The 26,621-nt window shown below is 39.6% G+C and overlaps 2 protein-coding genes across 13 annotated transcripts in view; both read right to left on the bottom strand.

Moving 5' to 3' along the window:
• Window positions 1-26,621, bottom strand: part of LOC126108500 (zinc finger protein 93-like) — a 501,709-nt gene that overhangs the window by 92,321 nt on the left and 382,767 nt on the right. For all 12 annotated transcript variants that reach the window (XM_049913764.1, XM_049913765.1, XM_049913758.1 and 9 more), the window contains one exon: window positions 632-691. In XM_049913764.1, the coding sequence (XP_049769721.1) occupies window positions 632-691 (60 nt within the window). The remainder of the gene's footprint in view (window positions 1-631; window positions 692-26,621) is intronic.
• Window positions 1-26,621, bottom strand: part of LOC126108499 (zinc finger protein 436-like) — a 501,483-nt gene that overhangs the window by 92,452 nt on the left and 382,410 nt on the right. The gene's annotated exons all lie outside the window — the stretch shown is intronic.

Raw genomic sequence — 26,621 nt, 5'->3', positions numbered from 1 at the left:
TTTTAATGTTCCTTCTAATTAATATATAGCAAGACTGTAAAAATATACAAGTCCCCCTCAGCTGTAACATATGGGGAGGGCAACAAAGAACAGAAGCTGACCTCATCATTTATCAAAACAGAGATCTTAGAAGTTATAGCATTTTCACACATTTTAAAACATTATCAAACACGTGGATGCATGTGTACATCTGAGGCAGCCCCACAAATAGTCTCCCAATTCAGTAAACATATTACTTTGGATCTCATTATATTGCTTAAAAACAGCCACTTCTGAATCCTGTCACATGAATATACATTCTCAGTCAACATCTCGAATTACCTTGATAAACTCAATGGGAAGGCAAACATAAATTAAAATTCTGATTCATATTCAAAGAATGTTTATATAGTTATTTATTTACAGTCATAAATAAATGTCATTTCACAGCACACTTTGATTTTTTGGTTCTCTATCAGCTGAGTCTGCAGATGCAACAAAAATACTATTTCAAATTTCCATGTTTTCAAACCATCTTAGATAGTAGCCAATTCATCATCCACATTTTTCCACTCAAATGTAATTTTATTTACTAACTTGAAGTCAGAATAAAAGTAAGATAACATCTTTACATTAAGGAAGTATGGCTTACCTCCTCATCTGTTATATCCAATGGGTCACATTCATGAAGACAGTCATCAAATTCCGAACCCTGCACAAATTGAAGAGCATTAATACAAAAATTAAAATACACTGTTGTGTTTAGAACCCTAGTTTTTGGTACTATATCCTTAGTCAAAGAAAAAAACATGCAATCTCGCTGTTGGTTTCATTTAAAATGTTGTGTATCGTCATCATTATACATGGGAAATCAACATTTTTTAACACTAACGAATGATTGAAGACAAATTTCAAATTACTGTAGAGACAAAGCTACCCGTATAATTATGGTCCCACAAGAACATATTGTGATAGTCTTGCAAAGTGTTTAGCAGTAAGTAACATCTACAAACAAGATACACACATTATGTAACTTAATATCAGCCACTCAAAAAGTCCTGCTAATGTCATCATTCTTTTCAATTATATTCCATAGACAAATTTTAGTTGGTTATGCTATTGGCACAATAACAATTTATTGTACTTAGCTGTGAGCTAGAATCATTTCTTTATTCATACATTATGAAAACAGGTATTGCTAAATAGGAGGTGAAGTATTGAAACAACCAATTTTTGGTACAGATTATAACACAAACCCATGTATTTCTTGGATGCTACTCAAAAGTATTTCGTTTATAAATGTTGAAAATCCATGGATCCCAACTGGGATACTTCAATTCATCATGAGGAATCTAAATTCACTGTTGGGCAACCTATCACAAAATTTCAAAGCAGGTTTCTTCAAACATTCAAATTGTGCTTAGTAGCTTCACTGGTGTTACAACACTGCTACAATACACTATTGGTGTGGGCACTACATGGGCAAACAACACCTTGATAATTACTGGGGAGAAGAACCCCATGAGAGGAAACAAAAAATCATCATGCGAGTCAATCTACAGAAAACATAAATAAATCATTACAGAGACAAGCATGGGGATAACTCAGCATGCATCTGGCATGGGCGGCCGTTGGCTTACCACTAAGGAACAACATTCAACATAATGTGAAAGGCAAGGTCCATGGTAGATGAACTCAGTGTAAGTACTGCCCCACTTGGCTTACAGCTGTCCACAAATTAACATCTCCATCTATGGATCCGCCCATACCCTCCACTGCATGTGTCCCCCATGGTGGCTTCCACACTAGTATGAAGTGTTATCCAGGCAAAGGCATCTGCCTCTATCACACCATCCACTAGTGGGAATACTAAACCCTCCTCCCAAGAAAGGCAAGTAGGACTGACAATAGCCAGGCTTTGACCACTATGTCTAGTGCAGAACGAGAGAACCCAGCATTGGACATAGCTCATAAAACAGGCAATGCAAACAACACTGATTACAGCAGAAAGGCATGGAGTTGAGGAGCCAACAGGGGTCCACCAGCAGCAGCGGAGGAAAGATAAGTGAGGTGGAGGCACAGGTGAAAGCAGAAGGGGGGGGGGGGGGAAGGAGGGGGGTAAGGAGGAGGAGGAGTGGATCAAAATCCATGGGCTCCACATTAGAAGATGCAGGTGCATACTTCACTAGGCCCAAGGCTGTAGGCAATGGGAGAACAGCAGATGGTGTGGAGGGGGGACAATGGGAAAGCACACTGCTGCCAGTAGGAGTCCACACATCAAACACTGTCATGACCAATCTTGTCACCTAGAAGACCAGAAGACTGGTGGTGAAGTCACGACAGGGTGCAGGCACAACTGATTGCATGACAGGTCTGCTGTCCCAACTGGCATCCATCACAAACAACTGCCAAATTTTGTGCCCCAACACAATACCCAGCAGCCACCCCTGCCACTGGCTGAAGAACTGGAGCCAAACAGCAGCCCTAAGAAAAAAACACAGCATGATACTCTGGGTGCAACAATTACAGAAGCCCCATGGCGTGTGCCCATGCAAACATTCTGCCAGATTGTGTCTGTTGACTGCTGTCACCCAGTATGTAGCCAGAAAGCTTGACAATGCATTGTTGTGGAAAGAGAAATACACTGACTGCTTCATGTGGAACTTAAATGTACGCACAGAGCACTCCATGTCTGAGTTAGATGTCAGGTGAAATGGTGTGGTAGTGAGATACTGAATCCCACTGCAGACACAAAAGACCTCAAACTCCTGCAACACAAATTTCCTACTATTATTGGATACCAGGGTCCTGTGGAAACTCTCAATGGCAAAAATAATCAATAATGCCTGAAGAGTGGCAATCTAAATTGTGTAGGACAGCTCGGCTATGTGCAAGAAATTGGACAATGCAATGATCATCAACAATCACATTACTGTCCAAAACCAGACACAAACAAGTGACGTGCCCCCTGTCCCAAGGGTGCTCTGGTTTGGACAAGAAAGAAAGTGGCACAGTAGCTGATGCAGCCTGGTTCTGTGCACAAGCCCCACAAGTCCACATGAGACATTTGATGTCACTACTAACTGCAGGCCAGGACATCTGCAGGGCACCAGGGGTCATTGTCACTACTAACTGCACGCCAGGACATCTGCAGGGCACCAGGGGTCATTTACCATACTCACCTAACTGCACTCCAACCAATTATCAGAAATGACATCCTTGCCACCATCGTCATCCAAAATGAGTCCATTATCTGGGCAATGTTGTCTAAAGAAACATTGGGGAAAGTTAATGCCCTAGTCTGAATTTCTGAATCATGCACTAAGTAGACAATCACAACCCGAATCAGCAATCTGTATAAGAGACAGCACATCTGGGACACACAAAACTACACTTAAACAATAGACCTCGAAAATCGGCAGTAAAGGCCACATATTACTGCCCAGGGCACTTGTGGTGAAGACCAAAACCAACAAACAGCGCCATGGGCTTTGTGGGTACAGAAAAAAAACCTGTACCATTGGTGTAGTTTGCTACTGGTGGGGCAAGCTCTTGAAGAAACTCTACATCCTGGTTCATTAGTGATGTCGTCATTCTCTGCTGCTTCTTTTGTATTCCTGCCAGTATTGCACACATCCTGGGTCCATGGTGGCCCAAAATTAACCCTGGGGAAAAGGGAAACAAAAAATAGGGGCATCAAATACATAAGAACGTTCCTCCTCACCATTTTAGTATTTGCACTGGCGTGGCTACACTTCTACATTACACTGTAGGTGTGAACATTTAACAGGCTCAAATGGGCTCAACAATGACTGGGGAATATACCATGTGTGAGGAAATGAAAACTTGCCATAAATCAGTCTACAGGAAATGGAAAGTCTGAAGATGTGCATGAGGATAACTCAGCATGCAACTGGCATGGGAGGCTGTCAGCTGATCACTAAACAACACTCAGCATGATGTGCAAGGCAATGTGAACAACAGTTGAACTCAGTGTAAGCACTGGCCTATTCGGCTTACAGCTGCCCACAGGTAAACAGTGGCAGTGGATCGACCCATACCATATGCTACATGTGACTTCCATGGCAGGTTTCTGCACTGCTCTGCAGCACTACCCAGGCCAGCTCTTCTGACTTCATCATGTCTGCTGATAGCGATGTTAAACTGGGAAAATAATGAATTGGAAACATAATTCTACTGTTACAAATTGATTCAAATAGTAAATTTTCCAATGTGTGTGCACCCAAATTCGTAAGATGTTCGTTGACACAGCTCAGTCTGAAAAAACTCATTGTTAACATACTAGCAGACCATGATGAATAACAAGTGAAAATTAATATAATAAGACAGTATTGTGTGCCCTTCTGTGTAAGGGACTAAATGCTGTGCTACAAACTCCTAGTCAGTCCTTGGGATTTATTGCATCTTTCACATTTGGATATTATTAGATAACAAGAAATATGTAAAGAAGCACCTAAATGTGCAGTACAAATGAAAGTGTAGGACTATGTTTAAGCAACTAAGTCAATTCAATTCAAGGCCTGGGGAAAGTATGGTCACACTTGCTTGATTGTAAGTCAATGCTGGTTATAATATTTGTGTAAGTTGATCCTGAACTACATAATTAAAAACAAAATACAGGGTGTTACAAAAAGGTATGGCCAAACTTTCAGGAAACATTCCTCACACACAAAGAAAGAAAATATGTTACATGGACATGTGTCCAGAAATGCTTACTTTCCATGTTAGAATTCATTTTATTACTTCTCTTCAAATAACATTAATCATGGAATGGAAACACACAGCAACAGAATGTACCAGCATGACTTCAAACACTTTGTTACAGGAAATGATCAAAATGTTAGTGAGGATATATGCACCAACCATCCGTCGCATGGAATCCCTGATGCACTGATGCAGCCCTGGAGAATGGCGTATTGTATCACAGCCGTCCACAATACGAGCACGAAGAGTCTCTACATTTGGTTCCGTGGTTGCGTAGACAAGAGCTTTCAAATGCCCCCATAAATGAAAGGTTGAGGGTTGAGGTCAGGAGAGCGTGGAGGCCATGGAATTGGTCCGCCTCTACCAATCCATCGGTCACCGAATCTGTTGTTGAGAAGCGTATGAACACTTCAACTGAAATGTGCAGGAGCTCCATTGTGCATGAACCACATGTTGTGCCGTACTTGTAAAGGCACGTTTTAGCAGCACAGGTAGAGAGTATCCCGTATGAAATCATGATATCGTGCTCCATTGAGCGTAGGTGGAAGAACATGGGGCCCAATCGAGACATCACCAACAATGCCTGCCCAAACGTTCACAGAAAATCCCTGTTGACAACGTGATTGCAGAATTGCGTGCTGATTCTCGTCAGCCCACACATGTTGATTGTGAAAATTTACAATTTGATCATGTTGGAATGAAGCCTCATCTGTAAAGAGAACATTTGCACTGAAATGACGAATTACACATTGTTGGATGAACCATTCGCAGAAGTGTACCCGTGGAGGCCAATCAGCTGCTGATAGTGCCTGCACACGCTGTACATGGTACAGAAACAATTTGTTCTCCCATAGCACTCTCCATACAGTGACATGGGTTATCATCAACTGCATGAAGAATTGCCTCATCCACTGCAGGTGTCCTCGTCGTTCTAGGTCTTCCCCAGACGCGAGTCATAGGCTGGAATGTTACGTGCTCCCTAAGACGCCGATCAATTGCTTCGAACGACTTCCTGTTGGGACACCTTCATTCAGGAAATCTGTCTCACTACAAACATACCATGCCATGGCTATTGCTCCGTGCTAATCCATACATCAAATGAGCATCTGCCAACTCCACATTTGTAAACATTGCAAAACCACGTTCGTGATGAACACTAACCTGTTGATGCTACGTACTGATGTGCTTGATGCTAGTACTGTAGAGCAATGAGTCGCATGTGAACACAAGTACCAAAGTCAACATTACCTTCCTTCGATTGAGCCAACTGGCGGTGAATCGAGGAAGTACAGTACATACTGACGAAACCTAAATGAGCTCTAACATGGAAATTAAGCGTTTCTGGACACATGTCCACATAACATCTTTTCTTTATTTGTGTGTGAGGAATGTTTCCTGAAAGTTTGGCCGTACCTTTTTGTAACATCCTGTATATTCAATGTTTCCCTAAGGCAGCACGCCTAGTCCCTGTCTGAAAATACAAGACAGCAGGATGTATTCTTTTTAGGGCAGGGTCTATGTCAACTTATGTACACTAAAAGAATTTACACTTGTAATAAATGTGAATTTTAGGCACCCATGACAAACATGTAGTACACAAAAGAATTGATATCAAGAAGAGTCACAGCAAGTATTGTTATACATATAGCTACAACTGCTCAGATTCTACACCTGACGGCCTGCAAATAATTAAAGATAAGAAAAGTGCAACAACACAACATTACTGGAAAATTTCAACCAGGTAATCAATGTTTAATTAACTGCAATGCGTCATTCACCTTCCTCAATTAGCAGAAGACATACTTTTACTCCACATGCAGTATGTATATAAAATGAATGCATGCAGAATTCTCAGCACCTTCTGGTTCCAAATTTAGTTCTTTATCCTCCTTGATAAAATCAGTTGACATTTACACACCTTTGTTCTTATGAATATCATCATAATTTTAAATTATTCCAATCTTCTGTTCAAAGGAAAATGCAATTAAGCCAATTTGCTGATGCATCATTTACTACCATATACTGACATGCTGTCATCCCAATGCTACAACACACATCGGTCTTTGCTGAGAATTAGACAGTTCTTTCACTTTTGTATTGTACGTCATGGAATTTATAGACCTTTAAGTTTATGTTCTGACCTCCAGCAACAGTGTTATCTGTGTTCTATCCAGTCATTTTAAAAACTTACTTCAACGAGTAGTTGGAAAATCTGTCAGTTAGTTAAAAATATGGTCAGGCATGCAAGTTATATGACGTGACCACTGAAGTCTCCTAGTCTTCAATTTCTGGAGAAAAGATAGGTAGTTGTGGCAATTTTTGGGCCTCGGTTCTTCCTTCATGAACATCAATCTTTATCTTGGAGAAGACCAATGCTCTTCACCAAGATGTTACGCTGACAAAGTAACAGTTCTCTTTTGCTGCCTTTGGCACACTCTTGCTTTTGTCTTAATTTACTGCCAGTTAAACCGTAACTGTATAATATGACTAGGCTGTAGGATTTTTGGAGATAGCATTCAAAGTCACTATCTTTTTCATATTAAACTGTGTTATGGGTTGCTCAACAACACACACTTTTTACATTCACAATTTGTCTCTTTGGTTTATTTTTAACATTCTTCCAGTCTATCAAAATCATAACTACTGGTAGGAACAGTTGTACCATTTATCTACATGTGGCACTGCAACATTAACTGCAGTTTTAGGCCTTTACAGATGCTATATGTTGGAGCAGCTCAGGTGGTTGGTTCTCTCCTATGCAATGCATTATCTGGAATCTCCTACATATATCTCGTGAAGAGACCATGAGGATAAAATCAGAGAGATTAGAGCCCACACAGAGGCATACCAACAATCCTCCTCTCCACGAACAATACGAGACTGGAATAGAAGGGAGAACCGATAGAGGTACTGTAGGTACCCTCCACCACACACTGTCAGGTGGCTTGCGGAGTAGGGATGTGGATGTGGATGGATGTGGAATGATATAGCATGTACAGATGCAGCATAAAGACAAATCACACAGCACATAGTGATTATACTTTTGGTCATTTCCATGGTCTAAAATTAACTACCTTTGTAACACACAATAATATACAGGACGTAAAGAGTAACTGTTAACAATGTATCATAATAGTGTATGGGAAGTCAGACAAAGACACTGAAATAAGACACTTGTGGTCTATCAAGACAAGAAGCAGCCTCAAATTGGCCTACAAACACACTAAGCTACAGCGCGTATGCTGCCACACGAGATTTTGTCTAAAATCGGCCTTTAATATCAAAACCCATTGCTCTTGCACTTTAAAGATGCAAAACTGATGTTCATATAATTCTTAGCACAAAATATTATGAAATAATGGCACACAATTAATGATAAAATTGTTTTGTTTTCTGGTTGCTTTACTATGAAACAGTTGTGCTAGTAAGAGTTAAGTTTACATGTAATTATAAATATAATATGTTTTTGCATAACGTTTACAAAACCATTTTTCCTTTCATTATGCTGACAGGAATTTTAAATTAACTATGTTAATGGAATAGCCATCTAACCTGGACATAGACGAAAATCAGAGGATATTCAAGTCACATGTTGTGTGTATGCTCTGTGGCTTAGGAGGTTCTTGTGAGACAAATTGAGGTTTTGCTGGGTCTGAGTGAGCACAAATGTCCTAGCTCAAATTGTTTTATCATTACTCCTCCTATACTGCCCTGGTACATTGTAAACTATTATTACTTACACCCTGTATCAGTACGAATTCACCATATGTATCAAAATTCACCAGCTTTTACAGTTTTGAATACATATGTGGAATACGTTCAATGCGTACATGGAGAACAAATCTTCAATTTGTGAGCAGTTAATGTCTGAGTGAATGAAGTAATGTTTCACAACAATGGAGTGAGCCATATACTTTGAGTCAATGGAAGAAAAGTGAAAAAAGTACACGTTTCCAGCAGGTATGTAAACGATTAATTTTTATTTTTCTGTGACAAGTAGAACAGCCATCGGAGTACAATAGCGTTGATCAGGTTTACTATTGTTAACTGCCCTGGTAGGGTATATAAGTGGCAAGAACATTGCAAGATGCTGAGTGATGACTATGAGGTGCCTTTGTGGGCCTCCATTTGGTTAGCTTATCAAACTGTGCAATATCAAAATTTGTGCTGCATTCAGATGCAATAATTACCTGATGCTGGACTGCATGGTAATGAGAGGCAGGTATACTTGCAAGGTTCCAGTCGATAAAGTCTAACCACCACAAGGAAGAATCACTGTATTGCACAAGCAGCACTCATAGCTGTTTCACATCAGCATCTGCCATCAAAGAACAAGTAATGGACTCCCTACATCATTCTGTGTCATCTAGCACCACTTGTCAGAGACTAGCAGCAGCTCGACTATGGAATTACTGCTCTATGTGTAGACTGCCAGTAACACCGTAACACAAACAGCTGCATTTGGAGGAGTGCTGTGACCAGGAAGCATGGTCTGATGATGAACAGTGTCACATTGTATGAAGCAATGAATTACATTTCTGCACTACCCCGCATGGCTCTCATTGGTGAGTATGGTGGCAACCTGAGAAAAGGTCTCAGTCCTCTGATATTTTAGAAAGGCACAATGGTGTTACTCCTGCTGTCAGGGAGCAAGGAGCCAATGGGTATGATGTAAGTCATGGCTGGTAATGACTGAGGGAACTCTGACAGCACAACGGTATGTCACAGAAATACTGTGTCATGTGTTAAAACCCAACTTACAGTCTGATGGCGCAATTTTACAAAAGTACAAAGTTTGTCTATACATGGAATGTGCCTCTGGACTGTCTTCATGAGATTGAAGTACTCCTGTGGCGAGCAACATCCTCTGATCTGTCCTAAACACAATGTGTGGGGACCAGCTCAGATGTCAACTCTATCGAGGCCTTGTATACCAAGGACTAGGTTACAACTGTTGTGGGCCAGCTTGCTTCAGGAATGGTACAACAGCTTTATGATGTTCAAATTCTTTCAGGGTTTATAAGCAGAAAAGAAAACAAAACAAAAATTCTTGGATTTTTCCCGGATTTCCCTGTTAAAGAAGCACTTTCTCCTATGTACAAATACACTTCTTCCAAGGTGAAAAATACACTTTTTCCATGATAAGTGACAGTATACTTTCACTCAGAACTGTAAAAATATCAATCCTTTGAATGGTAAAGGTTTTATACACCAGGCAGAACTTTGTGGCATTTCAGAGAACAAAAAAATTTGCAAAAAAGGTTTTGGAAATATCTGATGTGCAGCTAATTTTATGCTGCATATTTTCATATTTGTATTATGCGAGTGTAAATTCGAATTTCACCAAACACAACACGTTAGTTTCTGAAGCATTGAAATCAAGATTGAATTGTGCTTTTTTTCAGCCAATCATAGCTTATATCATGTGATCTCACCAGTGAATGACAGCAGATATTCAGAGCATACCACATGTGATGTAGTCAGCCAATAGCAGTATCAATGTTAAGTAGCATGAACACACAAATAGGAAAAGTTAATGGTTTAAATTAATGTACGTAATGTAGGTACAAGAAAAGCTAAGCTCCCACATATAATATTGGTCTTTCTGCATGTGTTACATTTTAAGATACATAACAATAATGTGAAAGTAAAATTTTACATAATGACATTAATGTCTGGTCTTCTGGGCTCAAAATTCTTCTAAGTGGCTAGTCCTCAATTGTCAAGTTTTAAATGAGAGTCAACACCCTGTGATTTAAGAAATTCATTGCACATCCTCACACGTAACAATTCATCTTGCATAAAAAGAAATTTACTTTGAAAGTACACTTTTCAAGGTACCATTCACAATATTTTCCTGTGAACTATTAGAAATAGGTTCTTTGCAGCAGTTTCCAGAAAGAACCAGAAAACATGTGTTACAGTGCATGGGCAACTACAATGACATAGGAAGCTCGCATGTTCGTGTGTGTGTGTGTGTGTGTGTGTGTGTGTGTGTGTGTTCGTTGATACTGGAACATCAGAATTTTGTAAACCATGCTAAAATGCATAATTCTGCTTAAAGTGCACATTCATATGTCAGATTAAAAATGGAATAGGACGCCTAGCCTGATATTAAGCTTTTCACTGTGGTTTTCAGGATGCAAATTTTCTTTGAATACCAGTACAGCATTATCTCATGTTTGGTTCTTTATTATGGCATAATGCTACACATGACAGAAGATAAAAATGTACACTTGAAATTCAGTGAACAGTTCAAATGGCTCTAAGAACTATGGACCTTATCATCTAAGGTCATCAGTCAGTGAACAGATGAAACTAGCCAATTGTGTGTAATGAAACACTTTGTTTCCATTAAATTGACTGTCTCTGTGGAAAAGATTAGTAAAAGCCATATTTATTTAGCAAGCTGACAAAAATAACTTCATTGTCCTGGAAGGTGATTAATGCTTGACTGCCCAAAACCATGGAAATAAAATCAGAAAAACTGAAACTAATAACATATTTTAGCCTTCCATAATTATGTGAATGTATTTTAATTCACTTGTCAGTTACCAATCAAAGAAACCCATTGTATTTTCATTTGACATGAGAACTGTAAATGAGAAGAAAACAGCAAAATCACTAAATGTAAACACGGCTCATGTGGAGACTAAACCTCTCCCCACTACAACCCAGACTGCTCTACGCATGCACCAATCTGGCAGCTTGGGCGTGCCAGAAAAATTTTTCTAGGTAGCATCTGGCCACTTCTTACTACTGATGATACATGAACTGCCACTCTTCAAGTAGCCAGAAGTGGGAAAAGGCACTGCCCATAAGCAATGTAACTGTGAATGCATGTGAGCCTCCTGGCAACTGCTCAAATGAAATTATTGTAAACAATTGTGATGTCACGCTCATTGGCAGCAGTTTATTGGTTCTCGCCAGTTAAAATTACAAACATTTAACTGAGTACTAAAACAATGAGAAATTCCAAGAATTCTAAAAAATTACCAGGTTTTTCCCAGATTTCATAGTTGCCACAGAGCATATACACCCTGTCTGTAAATTTGACTCAATTCTGTAAGCACCTAAACACAACACATACCCTCACAAGCCATGTAGTTTCATTTTGTTTAATCCTCCCCTAATGTATACTTAACTTTTTTTTATAGGGGATGTGTATGAGAACACGTACAACTCTTACAGGCTGTAACTACAATTTGCCACTTAGAAAGGCACCTACTAACAAGTCCATGAGCTAGGAGATATATTGTGCATGCTAGTCAGAGTAATGAAGTAAGTGAAGCAGGCAAAAAGGAATACAAACGTCTCAAAAATGAGATCGACAGGAAGTGCATAATGGCTAAGCAGGCATGGCTAGAGGACAAAGGTAAGGATGTAGAGGCTTATCTCACTAGGGGTAAGATAGATACTGCCTACAGGAAAATTAAAGAGACCTTTGGAGATAAGAGAACCACTTGTATGAACATCAAGAGCTCAGATGGAAACCCAGTTCTAAGCAAAGAAGGGAAAGCAGAAAGGTGGAAGGAGTATATAGAGGGTCTATACACTGACGGCCTTGGGAGAGCCAGTCCTGACAAAACTCTACCATCTGGTGAGCAAGATGTATGAAACAGGCGAAATACCCTCAGACTTCAAGAAGAATATAATAATTCCAATCCCAAAGAAAACAGGTGTGGACAGATGTGAAAATTACCGAACAATCAGTTTAATAAGCCACAGCTGCAAAATACTAACACGAATTCTTTACAGACGAATGGAAAAACTAGTAGAAGCCGACCTCGGGGAAGATCAGTTTGGATTCCGTAGAAATACTGGAACACGTGAGGCAATACTGACCTTACGACTTATCTTAGAAGAAAGATTAAGGAAAGGCAAACCTACGTTCCTAGCATTTGTAGACTTAGAGAAAGCTTTTGACAATGTTGACTGGAATACTCTCTTTCAAATTCTTAAGGTGGCAGGGGTAAAATACAGGGAGCGAAAGGCTATTTACAATTTGTATAGAAACCAGATGGCAGTTATAAGAGTCGAGGGGCATGAAAGAAAAGTAGTGGTTGGGAAGGGAGTAAGACAGGGTTGTAGCCTCTCCCCGATGCTATTCAATCTGTATATTGAGCAAGCAGTAAAGGAAACAAAAGAAAAATTCGGAGTAGGTATCAAAATCCATGGAGAAGAAAGAAAAACGTTGAGGTTCGCTGATGACATTGTAATTCTGTCAGAGACAGCAAAGGACTTGGAAGAGCAGTTGAACAGAATGGATAGTGTCTTGAAGGGAGGATATAAGATGAACATCAACAAAAGCAAAACGAGGATAATGGAATGTAGTCGAATTAAGTCGGGTGATGTTGAGGGTATTAGATTAGGAAATGAGACACTTAAAGTAGTAAAGGAGTTTTGCTATTTGGGGAGCAAAATAACTGATGATGGTCGAAGTAGATAGGATATAAAATGTAGACTGGAAATGGCAAGGAAAGCGTTTCTAAAGAACAGAAATTTGTTAACATCGAGTATAGATTTAAGTGTCAGGAAGTCATTTCTGAAAGTATTTGTATGGAGTGTAGCCATGTATGGAAGCGAAACATGGACGGTAAATAGTTTGGACAAGAAGAGAATAGAAGCTTTCGAAATGTGGTGCTACAGAAGAATGCTGAAGATTAGATGGGTAGATCACATAACTAATGAGGAAGTATTGAATAGGATTGGGGAGAAGAGAAGTTTGTGGCACAACTTGACCAGAAGAAGGGATCGGTTGGTAGGACATGTTCTGAGGCATCAAGGGATCACCAATTTAGTATTGGAGGGCAGCATGGAGGGTAAAAATCGTAGGGGGAGACCAAGAGATGAATACACTAAGCAGATTCAGAAAGATGTAGGTTGCAGTAGGTACTGGGAGATGAAGAAGCTTGCACAGGATAGAGTAGCATGGAGAGCTGCATCAAAGCAGTCTCAGGACTGAAGACCACAACAACAACAACAAAGTCAGAGTGTCACAATTGAATCAACAATCTGTAATAATGTGTACACTGTGACTCTCATGAACTTCCGAAAATGCTGCTAAAATGCAATATAATAGTAATAAAGACAGTGCAGTCAACAAGGGATATGTTTACAATACCTCATTTTAACAGTAGTTCATTTAAGATACACTGAAGAGCCAAAGAAACTGGTACATATGCCTAATATCGTGTACGGCCCCTGTGAACTCGCAGAAATGCTGCAACACATCATTGCATGGACTAGACCAATGTTTGAAGTAGTGCTGGAGGGAATTCACACCATGAATCCTACAGCACTGTCCATAAATAAATAAGAGTACAAGGAGGTTGAGATCTCTTCCGAACAGCACTCTGCGAGGCATCCCATATCACTACAACTGCACACACCCCACACCATTACAGAGCCTCCACCAGCTTGAACAGTCCCCTGCTGACATGCAGAGTCCATAGATTCATGAGGTTGTCTCCATACCCATACACATCCATATGCTCGATACAATTTGAAACAAGATCCGTCTGACCAGACATGTTTCATCAACAGTCCAATTTCGGTGCCGAGAGGCCCAGGCGAGGTGTAAAGCTTTATGTCGTGCAGTCATCAAGGGTACATAAATGGGTCCTCAGCTCCAAAATCCAGTATCAATGATGTTTCATTTAATGGTTCACACTTGTTGATGGCCCAGCACTGAAATCTGCTGCAATTTGCAATAGGGTTGCACTTCTGTCATGCTGAACGGTTCTCTTCAGTCTTCGTTTGTCCCATTCTTGAACGATCTTTTTCTGGCCTCAGTGGCATTTGAGATTTGATCTTTTACCATATACCTGATATTCACAGTACACTTGTGAAATGGTCATACAGGAAAATCCCCAGTTCATTGCTACCTCCAAGATGCCATGTCTCATTGCTCATGCGCTGACTGTAATGTTCAAACTCACTCAAATCTTGACAGCCTTCCATTGTAGCAGCAGTAACTGAACTAACAACTGCACCAGACACTTGATGTCTCATATACGTGCTGGCAACTGCAGCTCTGTATTCTGCCTGTTTACAAATCTCTTGATTTGAATATGCATGCCTATACCAGTTTCTTTGGCACTTCAGTGTAGTTTGATGAAGTGAAAGAGGCCTTTACATGTTGAAACTCCACACAGGATATTATACAGAAGTCACTTATAATCTAAGTAATGGACATTGTAGTATTTTGGCAAACATAAGAACAAACTTAATACCAAATCAAATGACAACTTCTTATATACTGACTATCAACATTTAGTATCACAAAATTCTTAGTTTGATTAACTATGGGCTGTTAGCGTGAATTTTGTATGTAAGATTACACCTGAAATTCAAATAAAAATGCTTAAATGGTGCACAATATATTTATTGTTCTAACAGAACACAGAGTTGGAAGGAGTTTCTTGATTTGCCTATTTTGAGAAGATACTACATACATTCTCCAAAAGACTTATTTCAAGTAGTAGAAAATCAAATCCTAAACACAGAAATGAACTTTCTGGCTTTCAGTTACATGGAACTATGATGCAGTCTATGGACATTGTAATAGAGAAAAGTGGGACTGTCCCACTTGTTTTTACAGAACCCTCCAATGCTAATATTTTCTCTTTTTTAATGACCACTTTTCCTTCAAAGTGCAAGTACTATGTGGGCACAAAACTCTCAAATTCCCGTTTATGTAGTATTTTACTAAAATTTTATTATTTACATTATAATCTACTGATTACTTGTTAACAATAGTGGTGTGGTTGCAATATAAACATTTCCTCTAAAAAAAAAAAAAAAAAAAAAAAAAAAAAAAAGTTTTGCAACTAACTATACGGGTAAGATGCATGCTAATCACATGTAAAAAATCACCAGGAAGACAATTCGGTCCCTATTCTATAAAAGGGACATAGCCAAAATCTATAATCTGTTGGGCTCATCTCCACTACTACATTGTTCCACACCATGGATGTATTGTTTTGCCAAGTGACACACAAATCAATCAGACAGCTCAGATTAATAGAGTTTGAGCATGAAGACATTCCAGATATATTACGAATGGTCTCTTAACATGTTACTGTTCACCATCCTTGACACCACTGACACTGTGTCAGGAATTTTACCGAATCATTGAATCAGTAAGGTCTGTTGTTCATTTCCTACCTGTTTATTAAGTAAGAATTAGGCTGCTCAAAAGTGCAAATGCATTAAAACTGAGAAACTCTTGAGCACAGAAACACTTCATTGCCATCTTCAAGAACAAAATCTAATATCATTATTAGCTGCGTATGACTCTATGCCCAGGACCTATGTTCCTCTAATACTGTCAAAGGTGGAGGGTTCAGGAACTTATGTCAGGACTTTTCAGGTATATGTGTAAAGTATGCAAAATCTCTCTGCATAAATGTTAATGTCCTTCTTCATCTGTCAACAATATAACAATATTTCTGAGGAAACTAAAAAAAATCAAAGCAGGAAACCAAAAGTAGCTTGGCAACCAATGCATGTGCCTCTGAAATGGATTAATGGGGTGACGAATACACTAAAACTGAATACGTTACCATTACTGGTCACTATATGACTCCTGAAATCCAGATTAAATCATATTTTATGCAGGTTGGGATTTCTTTTTGAACATGCTAAATTTGGTGTTAATACTCAAAGAAAAAATTTCTCTGAATTACAAAGTTATGGATTTCTGGCACTTATTTAGAAGGTGAAATATTTGTAATAGGCCACACAGCTAATATCAAGTCAGCACTTCTGCTGTTTAAGCGGCTTTTCTGTATACCACACTGCATTGCAACAATGCTAAGATACATGTTAGCTGAAGAGAAATTTATCAAAGAATTTGTGTCACAAACACTCACACTAATAACTTCAAGGAATATCACGAATTACTTAAAAAAACTAGTTTAAGAAAACTTGTCACCAGAGCAGTAAAGTCCAAAATGGATATCAGTTTGAATACTATTGTTGATATAACAGAGTCAGTGGCAAATGCCATGGATGAGTCCATAGTGACATTATCAGTATCGAATCAAATGCATCAATTAGAAGGCTGGAACAAAGGCTTACTACGGCTTTGATTCATTTCCTCTCGAAGCTTTAATGCATCACTTATAAGCTTCAAACAAACAACCATCCAACACTCCCTTTTGTTTTGATAATGTACTACAATACGGTTTCCCACTTGTCTGTTCCAGAAACTACATCAACAACATCCTTGGAACTAGAGTTACTGGTATGGATTCCTTCTACTTCCTTGTTAACAAGCATTTATTGCCACCAAAGGAGACTACTGTTAAGGTCTTATTTTATACTGCAGACAGCAATCACAGCACTTAAGCAAAGGACAGGATCTCTTCTAAAGAGAAAATAAAGATTTGCAACAAATATCTTTTCACAGCATATTTTGTCCTAACATTCGAAATGTGAATAATCTAAAGCCAGAAGAAAGACAGGAAGTGCATAGTACAGTGTGCAGAACGTATGGTGCATTAAAGGGTGGTAAGTCACAGTTGTGATGTCAGTGTAACACAATTGTGTGTGTGTGTGTGTGTGTGTGTGTGTGTGTGTGTGTGTGTGTGTGTTTGTTTCAGTTTCAGTAAAGGAAGGTGGTCTTTGCCCTATGGAACCAAAGAAAAGTTGAGGTGGCAATGGGGTAGGTAACATACATGTAGATGATTCTTGTAAGAGGACAAGCAATATAAAAGATGAAATTGCACATTTCTTAGCAAGTTACTCTGAAAATGAAGATCCAGCAGAGCTGCTGGCATAAAGGAGTGTACATGAAAAAAAGTTTCCAAGACTCTTCAGATTAGCTCAATCTATCCTAATGATCCCTGCAGCAAATGCATTTAAGGAAAGAAATTTTAGGTGAGTAGGGCTGATTATCAATGATAAAAGAGCACTAATCAGTACACAAAATGTTAGTAACTTGCTGATTCTGCATCACTTCTATTTGCTAAGGTTTATTTTGCAGAAATGGTAATTTCGAAGATTATTTTGTTTATATGTTGCATTTCTTGTTTACGCACAAAAGTCTGTGGTGCCTACTCTTTTATTCTGTTTCTTAGTTTCTAGGGACAGAAGAATGATTCTAACAGCCAGGTGGATCCACTCAACAAATAGTGATATTTATTTTACAGTGCAGTAAACTGCTATTCAGAAATTGGTTTATCAGCATATTACTTTCTGCAATTCAATTTCAATACATCTGTAGTTCAAAATGTTGTGGTTTTATTTGTCTAAAGATCTGCACTAAACCGTAACCTTTCACCAGGAGAAATAATACAAATAGCATAACATCAAAATATGATGCTACATTTCCAGTTCTCATTACAGTACTGAATACCAGTATAAGATTTTCACTGGTGACCCATTTCATCAACTGACATCTTAGATTATAGCATTTTATGTATTCACTTTATGAGCAAAAATCATGAAAACAAGAGCTTTGACTACAATGCCAACCGAGACTGAAGAAATGTGAAAACATGGGGAACAGCATATTTCCTTGTAATTTCAGTTTGTTGCAGTAGCTATATATAAGAATGTTTGTGCCACTAGCAGCAATTGCAGAATATATTTACTGTGTATACATTCTTTTAATTATGAGTCTCAATTTTCAAACAGCACAAATCGAACATACGTTAAAGGCACTGTATTCACGTTAGGAGGAGTCCCTGATAATCACAGTTATTGTAGTAATGATTTGACTAATAGCAGGAATCACACAGCACAAAATGTGAATCAGTCATTCTCTGCTCGTGTATCTTAAGACATTGCAAAGAGATGCAAGGTGCACCGCAACACAGGCAGAGGGCTTGGCAGCACCGTACGATGAGCACACAGCGCAGTTAGGTGGTAAGTTGATAGGCTGGTGAACTGACCTGTCAGCTTCTTTGCTCTGACTAGGCCCACAGCCCATACGGGCCGGCAGCGATACACGGGATAGCTGGGCTGAAGCCAGCACAGTGCACGTCTCTATTTTTGGACACAAAATCAATAGCCCAGTTGCTTAAAATACATTAGTACATGACAGCACTCATATTTCCTGTAAAAGGGGAACACGGACTTGATATTACAGTAACACAGGAAAAACATATAGTAAGCCGAGTTGATGAAAGCATATGAACTGTTATTAGTACCATCAATTCTGGCGTGATAAAGATTTGATTTTTGAAATGAAATGTGTTTGACCATGCACAAAAAAATGTACACTCACAAATGTAAAGCAGTCTCTGGGGAAAAGAGAATACTCCAAGAAAAAATGGCTCACTGAGGTTGGTTGGGACAGTTGTGGAACATAGTATAAAAGTAAGGCACGTTTACATGTACAGAAATCAGACTAAGACAAAAAGAAACATTCTAAGTGGAAAACAGCATTCTAGTAAAATACGTGAGATGAACTGCAAAAGAAATTTTAAAAGATCATACAGGAACACAGCTGTAATGTGTATCTTGCAATGTTCTTCAGTTGATCATCTTAGCAAAAATTAAGCAATTACTTAATTCAACAGATCATTCTCAAACCCTTTGGCTGTAGTGGAATGCCACAGTATTCTAAATGCACTATGCCCTAACAGCAGCTGAGTGTTACTCAGCACCAATGGAACTATGGTGTGATTAACTGCTGTAGCAGTTTTGAATCATACAGTTTTTAAGTGCACAATTTGATAACTCCATTAACAAACAAATATTTGATCCTGATGGAGTTGATACAAGTAACAAGTGCATGGTAATGTTTGGGCAGCATCAACAATTTGACACATTTTATATTCTTACATGGTAAGTATACCCCTGAGGTCTGTTTATAGATTTTCAGTGTTAAATGTTGAAATTTCCGTGCACATCAGCAGCAATTGTTGATCACACAATATTAAACTGCAAATTTAAGCTGTATACAGACAACCGAGGGGTACTCACAACACACCAGCATGACTCAGAGTGAAAATTTCCGCTGACAAAAGATTTCTGTATGCTTTACTTTGTTTTAGTTGTAATGGTAGTGTCAATCACATCCAGTCTGTCCCCGATTCCCATTTAGAGCACTGAGAAGCAGGTTTGTTTATATTTGAATTGACCAGAGGTTGTTAGTGTGTCATTTCCTTTAAATAATTTCTTGTAAGGACAGCAAGCCATCTCCTTACAATAGCCAGAGAAATGCCAATTTGTGCTTAGCTCACAGTTATTAATATTTTTTTTAGAATACAAAATATTACTTGAAATTAGTGTCAAAATATTCCACAAGATGTTTATTATTATCATTATTATTCTTTTTTTGGGGGGGGGGGGGGGAGGTAATCATGGAGCAGCTAGCACTAGGTTTAGTAATTTTCAATGAGTAAGTCAAATGCTCAATAGAAAATCTTGGTGCTTCATATGTTGCAAGCAATCAATAAACAGTTTAATTTTCAAAGAGGAGAATCACTGCTTTATGTAGTCAGTTCTTGGAATGAGTTTTACCACAGTCTTTCTAAATCAAATGGATAATAACAGCTACACTGTAGTTTTAGAGAGAGAGAGAGAGAGAGAGAGAGAGAGAGAGAGAGAGAGAGAGAGAGAGAGAGAGAGTTATTACTTGATTTAATGAAGACCCACAAAATTACCTTGAAACTTTATTTTTGACTACAATTAAGTTGAATTATTGTATAATTATCTCAACAGAATTAGTGACAAATTTAATAATAGACAGTTTATGTTGTTCTGAGGACTGCACCTAGCTAGAAACTGGTACAGTTCAGTATACACTAAAAAAGATGCTATCTGTACGCTGCCCTTGCCGTTTCATTAGTTCAAATTTTAAAAAATTATGATGTGGTTTTCTACCTACCATCTGCAATAAGATAACAAGGTTTCATGTACATTACTACAGCTTTAAATGTGTCTCCACTAAGAGCCATGGCTTCTTTATCAACAGCACAGGTAAAAATGAACAATATTAGCACTGATCAGTGTAATGTCTCCATATCTCAGTTTCATGGCGAGACACTAGACACTGGCACCAAATGGCTGACACTGCTTCGCCTGTCAAAATTTGGTTACTGACCACAAAGCTCATTCCATACCAATGTCACACTGGGACACATCATTAGCCACGTAAAAGAAGCCAAACAAGCAGCAGAGCACAAACAATGCATGAGGATAACACCAGTGTCATACTGGGACACCTCATTGGCCATGTAAAAGAAGCCAAACAAGTAGCAGAGTACAAACACCGCCTGAGGAACTGAAGAGCCTGCACACAATCTGCAGCCCAGAGAAATTTACCATCCTTCTGGAGAAGCCAGTTACGAAGATGGCAGATGTGCACAGCTTGGGGAATGAACTTAGTCTAATACAAAATGTTGCCCAAAAAATAATCTAGTTCCTTCTGATTCTTTGGTCCTGGCAGGTTGGTGGCGGCTTTGATATGTCCATTTGTAGTGAGGCGGGCATCTTTGCTTAGCACACATCCCAAAAAATGAAACTTTAGGGGAGAAAAAAATTGCACTTTTCTAGCTTGCAACAAAGGCCACTCTTCAGAAGGCATTGGAAAACTGACTGTAGGTTTTGTTACGTGCTTCTTGCGCAGAGCCCATAAGCCAGTGTAACTGAGGTTGTTTACCATCAGGAAATGTCATGACTCAACTGCTCCAAAAATTATTGACAAATTCTTGACACAGGGAAGATCCCAAAAGGCCAGCAACTACAGTGGTAAAACCCAAATGGGATATCAAGTAGCAGAAAGTCTGAGAAGCTGCATTCAACAGCAAAAGCTGGTGTGGGTTGTGCAAGTCAATGTGTGAAAAACACTGGTCCCCTTACAACTATGCTAACAACTCCTCCAGCCACAGAATTGGACATAAATCTGTCACAAATTGAATACTGACTGACTGTTTAAAACCACTGCAATGGTGGACAGCATCATCAGGTTTCTGAATCACCACCAAAAGCATGACTGCCGGGTGTCATGACGCACCACGAAGGTTGGTAGTTGTTTTTTGTGTATGTCTGTCAAGAGCAACTAGCCCATCACATGAATCAGTTGGACCCACTCGGATAGCAGAATTGGATGACATTAAATGATAACTGCAATACCAACCATTTTGATGAATATGATACCATACCACTTAGTTTACACAGAGTTATATAGATGAACGAGCATATGTTGTAAATTATTGGTTTACTGTATTGATTACATCGAGTCCTCTGACAACATTCTCAGCCTAAAAATAAGATGAAATATAGTTAATTTAACATGATATCTGGTCACTAAGGGAAATATGTGAAAACCAATGCAAAGAAAATTCAGTCATTATTTACAAAATTCATGTGTAGAAAACTAATAGTACTTAGCATTCCACCAATTTTATCAATGTAGGATTCATGTTAGTAACAAAAAAAATCTCTATTTCCAAAATTATATATTCAAGTATTATTGTGTATGCATAGTTGATGCAATTTGGTCATGAAGATATATTTTGGCATGTTAACTGTTTCATCTACTAACCGCCCCCCCCCCCCGCCCCCCCCGTCATGAACCATGGACTTTGCCACTGGTGGGGAGGCTTGTGTGCCTCGGCGATACAGATATCCGTACTGTAGGTGCAACCACACTGTAGGGGTATCTGTTGAGAAGCCAGACAAATGCGTAGTTCCTGAAGAGGGGCAGCAGCCTTTTCAGTAGTTGCAGGGGCAAAAGTCTGGATGATTGACTGATCTGGCCTTGTAACACTAATCAAAACAGCCTTATGGCGCTGGTACTGCGAACAGCTGAAAGCAAGGGGAAACTACAGCTGTAATTTTCCCGATGGCATGCAGCTTTACTGGATGGTTAAATGATGATGGCATTCTCTTGAGTAAAATATTCCAGAGGTAAAACACTCCCCCATTCAGATCTCCGAGGGGAGGGGGGGGGGGGGCGAACTGCTCATGGGGACGTCATTATCAGGAGAAAGAAAACTGGTGTTCTACAGATCAGAGCGTGGAATGTCAGATCCCTTGATCAGGCAGGTAGGTTAGAAAATTTAAAAAGGGAAATGGATAGGTTAAAGTTAGATATAGTGGGAGTCTTATAAATACAAAATCAAATTGGGGTAATGCAGAAGCAGGTTTAATAATGAATTAAAAAATAAGAGTGCGGGTAAGCTACAACAAGCAGCATAATGAACACATTATTGTGGCCAAGATAGACATGAAGTTTATATGCCAACTAGCTCCACAGGTGGTGAAGAAATTGGTGAAAAGTATGATGAGATGAAAGAAATTATTCAGATAGTGAACATAGATGAAAATTTAAGTCATGGATGACTGGAATTCAATAGTAGGAAAAGGAGAAGGAAGTGTAGTAGTTGAATATGGAATGGGGGTAAGGAATGAAAGAGGAAGCCCCCTGGCAGAATTTTGCAACCATTATAGTCGCAGAGTCGTCTGAGCCTCTGGTTTAGACCCTCCACACGGCTCCAAACCAGAGGACCGCGATCGACTCTGGGCACTATGCTGCAGATATTAAGCTCAGCTTGCACTCCGCGTGCGATGCTGGTTGTCTTCACCAAATCAGCCAGCCGCCGGAAGGAACCAAGGATGGCCTCAGAACCCAAGCGGCAGGCGTCATTCGTTCCGACATGTGCTACTATCTGCAGCCGGTCACACCCAGTGCGTTCAATAGCTGCCGGAAGGGCCTCCTCCACATTACGGACGAGACCCCCCGGCAAGCACACCGAGTGCACACTGGCATTCTTCCCCGACCTACCCGCTATTTTCCTGAGGGGCTCCATAACCCGCCTAACGTTGGAGCTCCCTATAACTAATAGGCCCGCCCTCTGTGACTGTCGGGACCTTGCCAGAGAATCGGCCACTGGCCCAACAGGCGAGGCATCCTGTGGTGGCTCGGAAACGATGTCATCACCACTAGGAAGCACCCCGTACCTGTTGGAAAGGGGTAAGGCAGCTGCCACATGGCCAGATCCCACCTTCGCCTTTCGGCCAGGCACGCGCGAGCCCACCACTGTCCGCCATTCACCCTGGAGTGATGGCTGACCGGTAAGATGCTCACTGCCGGAAGACGCAGCGACATCAGGGGTTCCATGTGATTCCAAGGCCACCGAAGTAGGCATAGGTCTCACCACAGTTGCCCCAACGCCACTACGAGCCGACGCCTGCGCCTCGAGCTCGATGAGCCTAACAGACAAAGCCTCCACCTGCCCCCGAAGAGTGGCCAATTCTCCTTGCGTCCGCTCACAACAACCACAGTCCCTACACATGACTATGTTTACCCTACCCTATACGGTGACAAATTCCCAAGATAATCTTCTGATGAGCTACTCTGATAATCAAGAAACACTCACTGAAATACGAGACGCGAAAACTACGCTAGGTTTTCCCAGAAAAACTATTTAAAAGCTAAGCGCAGCAAATAAGTACAAAAATGCTTTATACAAACAGTACTCGCTGCTGCTGGTGCTCTCGCTCTGGCTGTCACAAGACAACTGCTGATTCAAGTGACTAGTGGCTAACAGCCGCGAAACAAACAAAGACGGTTTTAGGGCGCTTTCTGTTCTAAACGATCAAGAAAACACTAAGAAATCTAACACGAAAACTACGTAAAGTTTTATCAAGAACTGTTAGTTACTATGCAGAGCAGATAAACACAAACAGAATCCCTTCCTTAGTGGAAGGTCGTAAACAAAATGCAAAATAAACGCTTTATACAAACAGTACTCGCTGCTGCTGGTGCTCTCGCTCTGGCTGTCACAAGACAACTGCTGATTCAAGTGACTAGTGGCTAACGGCCGCGAAACAAACAAAAGCAATTTAGGAAAATCATGGACAGCCTACATCCAGTGCATTAACCAATGCATTACCTCACTTGATATCAAGAAGTAGAGATTTTTCCAAGCGATTTGCATGCATATTTGTTTTTTCTACAAACTGCTGTTTGTCACTAGCTTATCATGTATTGTAAAACAAAAATTGCTTTACCTACAATTAAGCCTATGTAGTTGCTCCATTTCCTATTTCCAAGATATTTGTGTGGTATGACTGAGCCTGTAGTCAAAGCATACCACAGTTTTACTTTTCATAAATTGCACAACTTCGCGTAATTTATGTTAAGAGGAGCTAGTTGTCAGTCTTTGCATCTGGTTTATATTTTGGCAAGGTTTGACCAGTTATTAGTGAATTTTTACCAGATAGACCCTTTTATAGAAACCTTCATTATCTGCAAAAAGCTTGAGATTTCATCAACCATAATTCACTAAACCATTGACTTTCAAGATTAACAACAATTATCTTATGTTTTGTATCCACCATACAGTTTGTTGAATATCTGCCCAATGTCCATATACCAAGAATCTCAGAGGGACAATTAACAGCTCCTTACCTGTTTTTTGGCATGACTTGGATACATTTGTTCTAGTAAAGAGGGGTTTTGTTAGAAGCTATAAGTTATTTTTTTGGCCGACTGATGGCTGACAGAAGAATTCAGTTACAACTTTTATCCCAGTTCTGAATGTTAATCACACTCATATCTGTTTGCATACCATTGATTTAAGATTGTTATCTACTGCTACAAATATATTTTACCACATTTACCCTGTCATTTTAGTAAACAATAGAACCTGTTCTAAACATCTTGCTACTATCAATATTCTACTTCCACCGCCTCTCTGTACTGCATACTCTCACTCTCAGTACTGCGTATTAAGTGAGCCCTACAGTTTTTAACACTGTTTTAATGTCAACAACAGACATATATTGTGTATTATTTTAATGGAAATCATGTGAACAATCAATGGAACGTGGAACTAACTCACATCTGGTAGTTCCCCAGGAGATGTGAAACATCTGAGGTCATACTATAATTTGCAGCCCCATGTTAAACGTAACCACAAAGTTACTTTGAACACCAGTCCTTTACAAGTCCTACTGGAAGTGGCCCTTGCCATCCTTTGACATTTTAAATATCTTACCCAACCAGTTATTTGGGAATCAGTGTTTAGTGGGGATTCAAAACAAAGCTGGAACTCATCATTCCTCACACTTTGCCAGAGCCACTGATGCTATTACCTTAAACCTTTGGATTTATGGTCCAATATTTATCATCTTCACCACACACCAGTATACTTAGTTGAGTACAGCAGTTCAGATATTCTTCCTTCTCGAAGTCCTTCAGGAGTTATCAGATTGACAGTAGAAGGCTACTGTCAGGGGAGAAAATGTGTAGTACTGAGCAAGGCAGTGCAGTGATTAGAACACTGAATTCACTTTCATGAAGACTATGGTTCAAATATGCATTTAATCATCCTGGGTAAGATCTTTCGTGATTTTCCTGAATTGATCCGGGCTAATGTTGGGATGGTTCATTCGAAAGGACACAGATGATTTCCTTCCCACTCCTTAAACAATCTAAGCTTGTGATCTGCCTCTAATGGCCTTTTTGTCGATGGGATGTCAAATCCTAATCTTCCTTCCTTAAACGTGTGTGCTGAATAAGGATTCAATTGTTCTAAAAACTAAGGATTAATGGATCTCAAATATAATTCTGAAGAAATAGATGTGTAAGCTGTCACTAAACTCATGGTTACTGCACTTTGCAGAATAGCATTCCCATACTAACAATAAGACTATTGTATGATTAAAATTACTTGTTGGTTGATACTTCACACTCTGGAGCTGGTTGCCTCCTATCAGAAAGTTCAGTGTCACATCTCAACTGTTCATTAGTGCCAAATTGCCAAAACAAACAGCCAGTTGAATTCCAACTCCTTGTGAAACTTACCGTATTTACTCGAATCGAAGCCGCACTTTTTTTCTGGTTTTTCTAATCCAAAAAGCCGCCTGCGGCTTAGAATCGAGTGCAAAGCAAGTGGAAGTTCTGAAAAATGTTGGTAGGTGCCGCCACAACTAACTTCTGCCGTCGAATA

The sequence above is a fragment of the Schistocerca cancellata genome, chromosome 11 (assembly GCF_023864275.1).
Source record: "Schistocerca cancellata isolate TAMUIC-IGC-003103 chromosome 11, iqSchCanc2.1, whole genome shotgun sequence".
Classification (NCBI taxonomy): domain Eukaryota; kingdom Metazoa; phylum Arthropoda; class Insecta; order Orthoptera; family Acrididae; genus Schistocerca; species Schistocerca cancellata.
The sequence above is the reverse complement of the archived record's forward strand: the minus strand, read 5'-3'. Positions and strand labels throughout refer to the sequence as shown.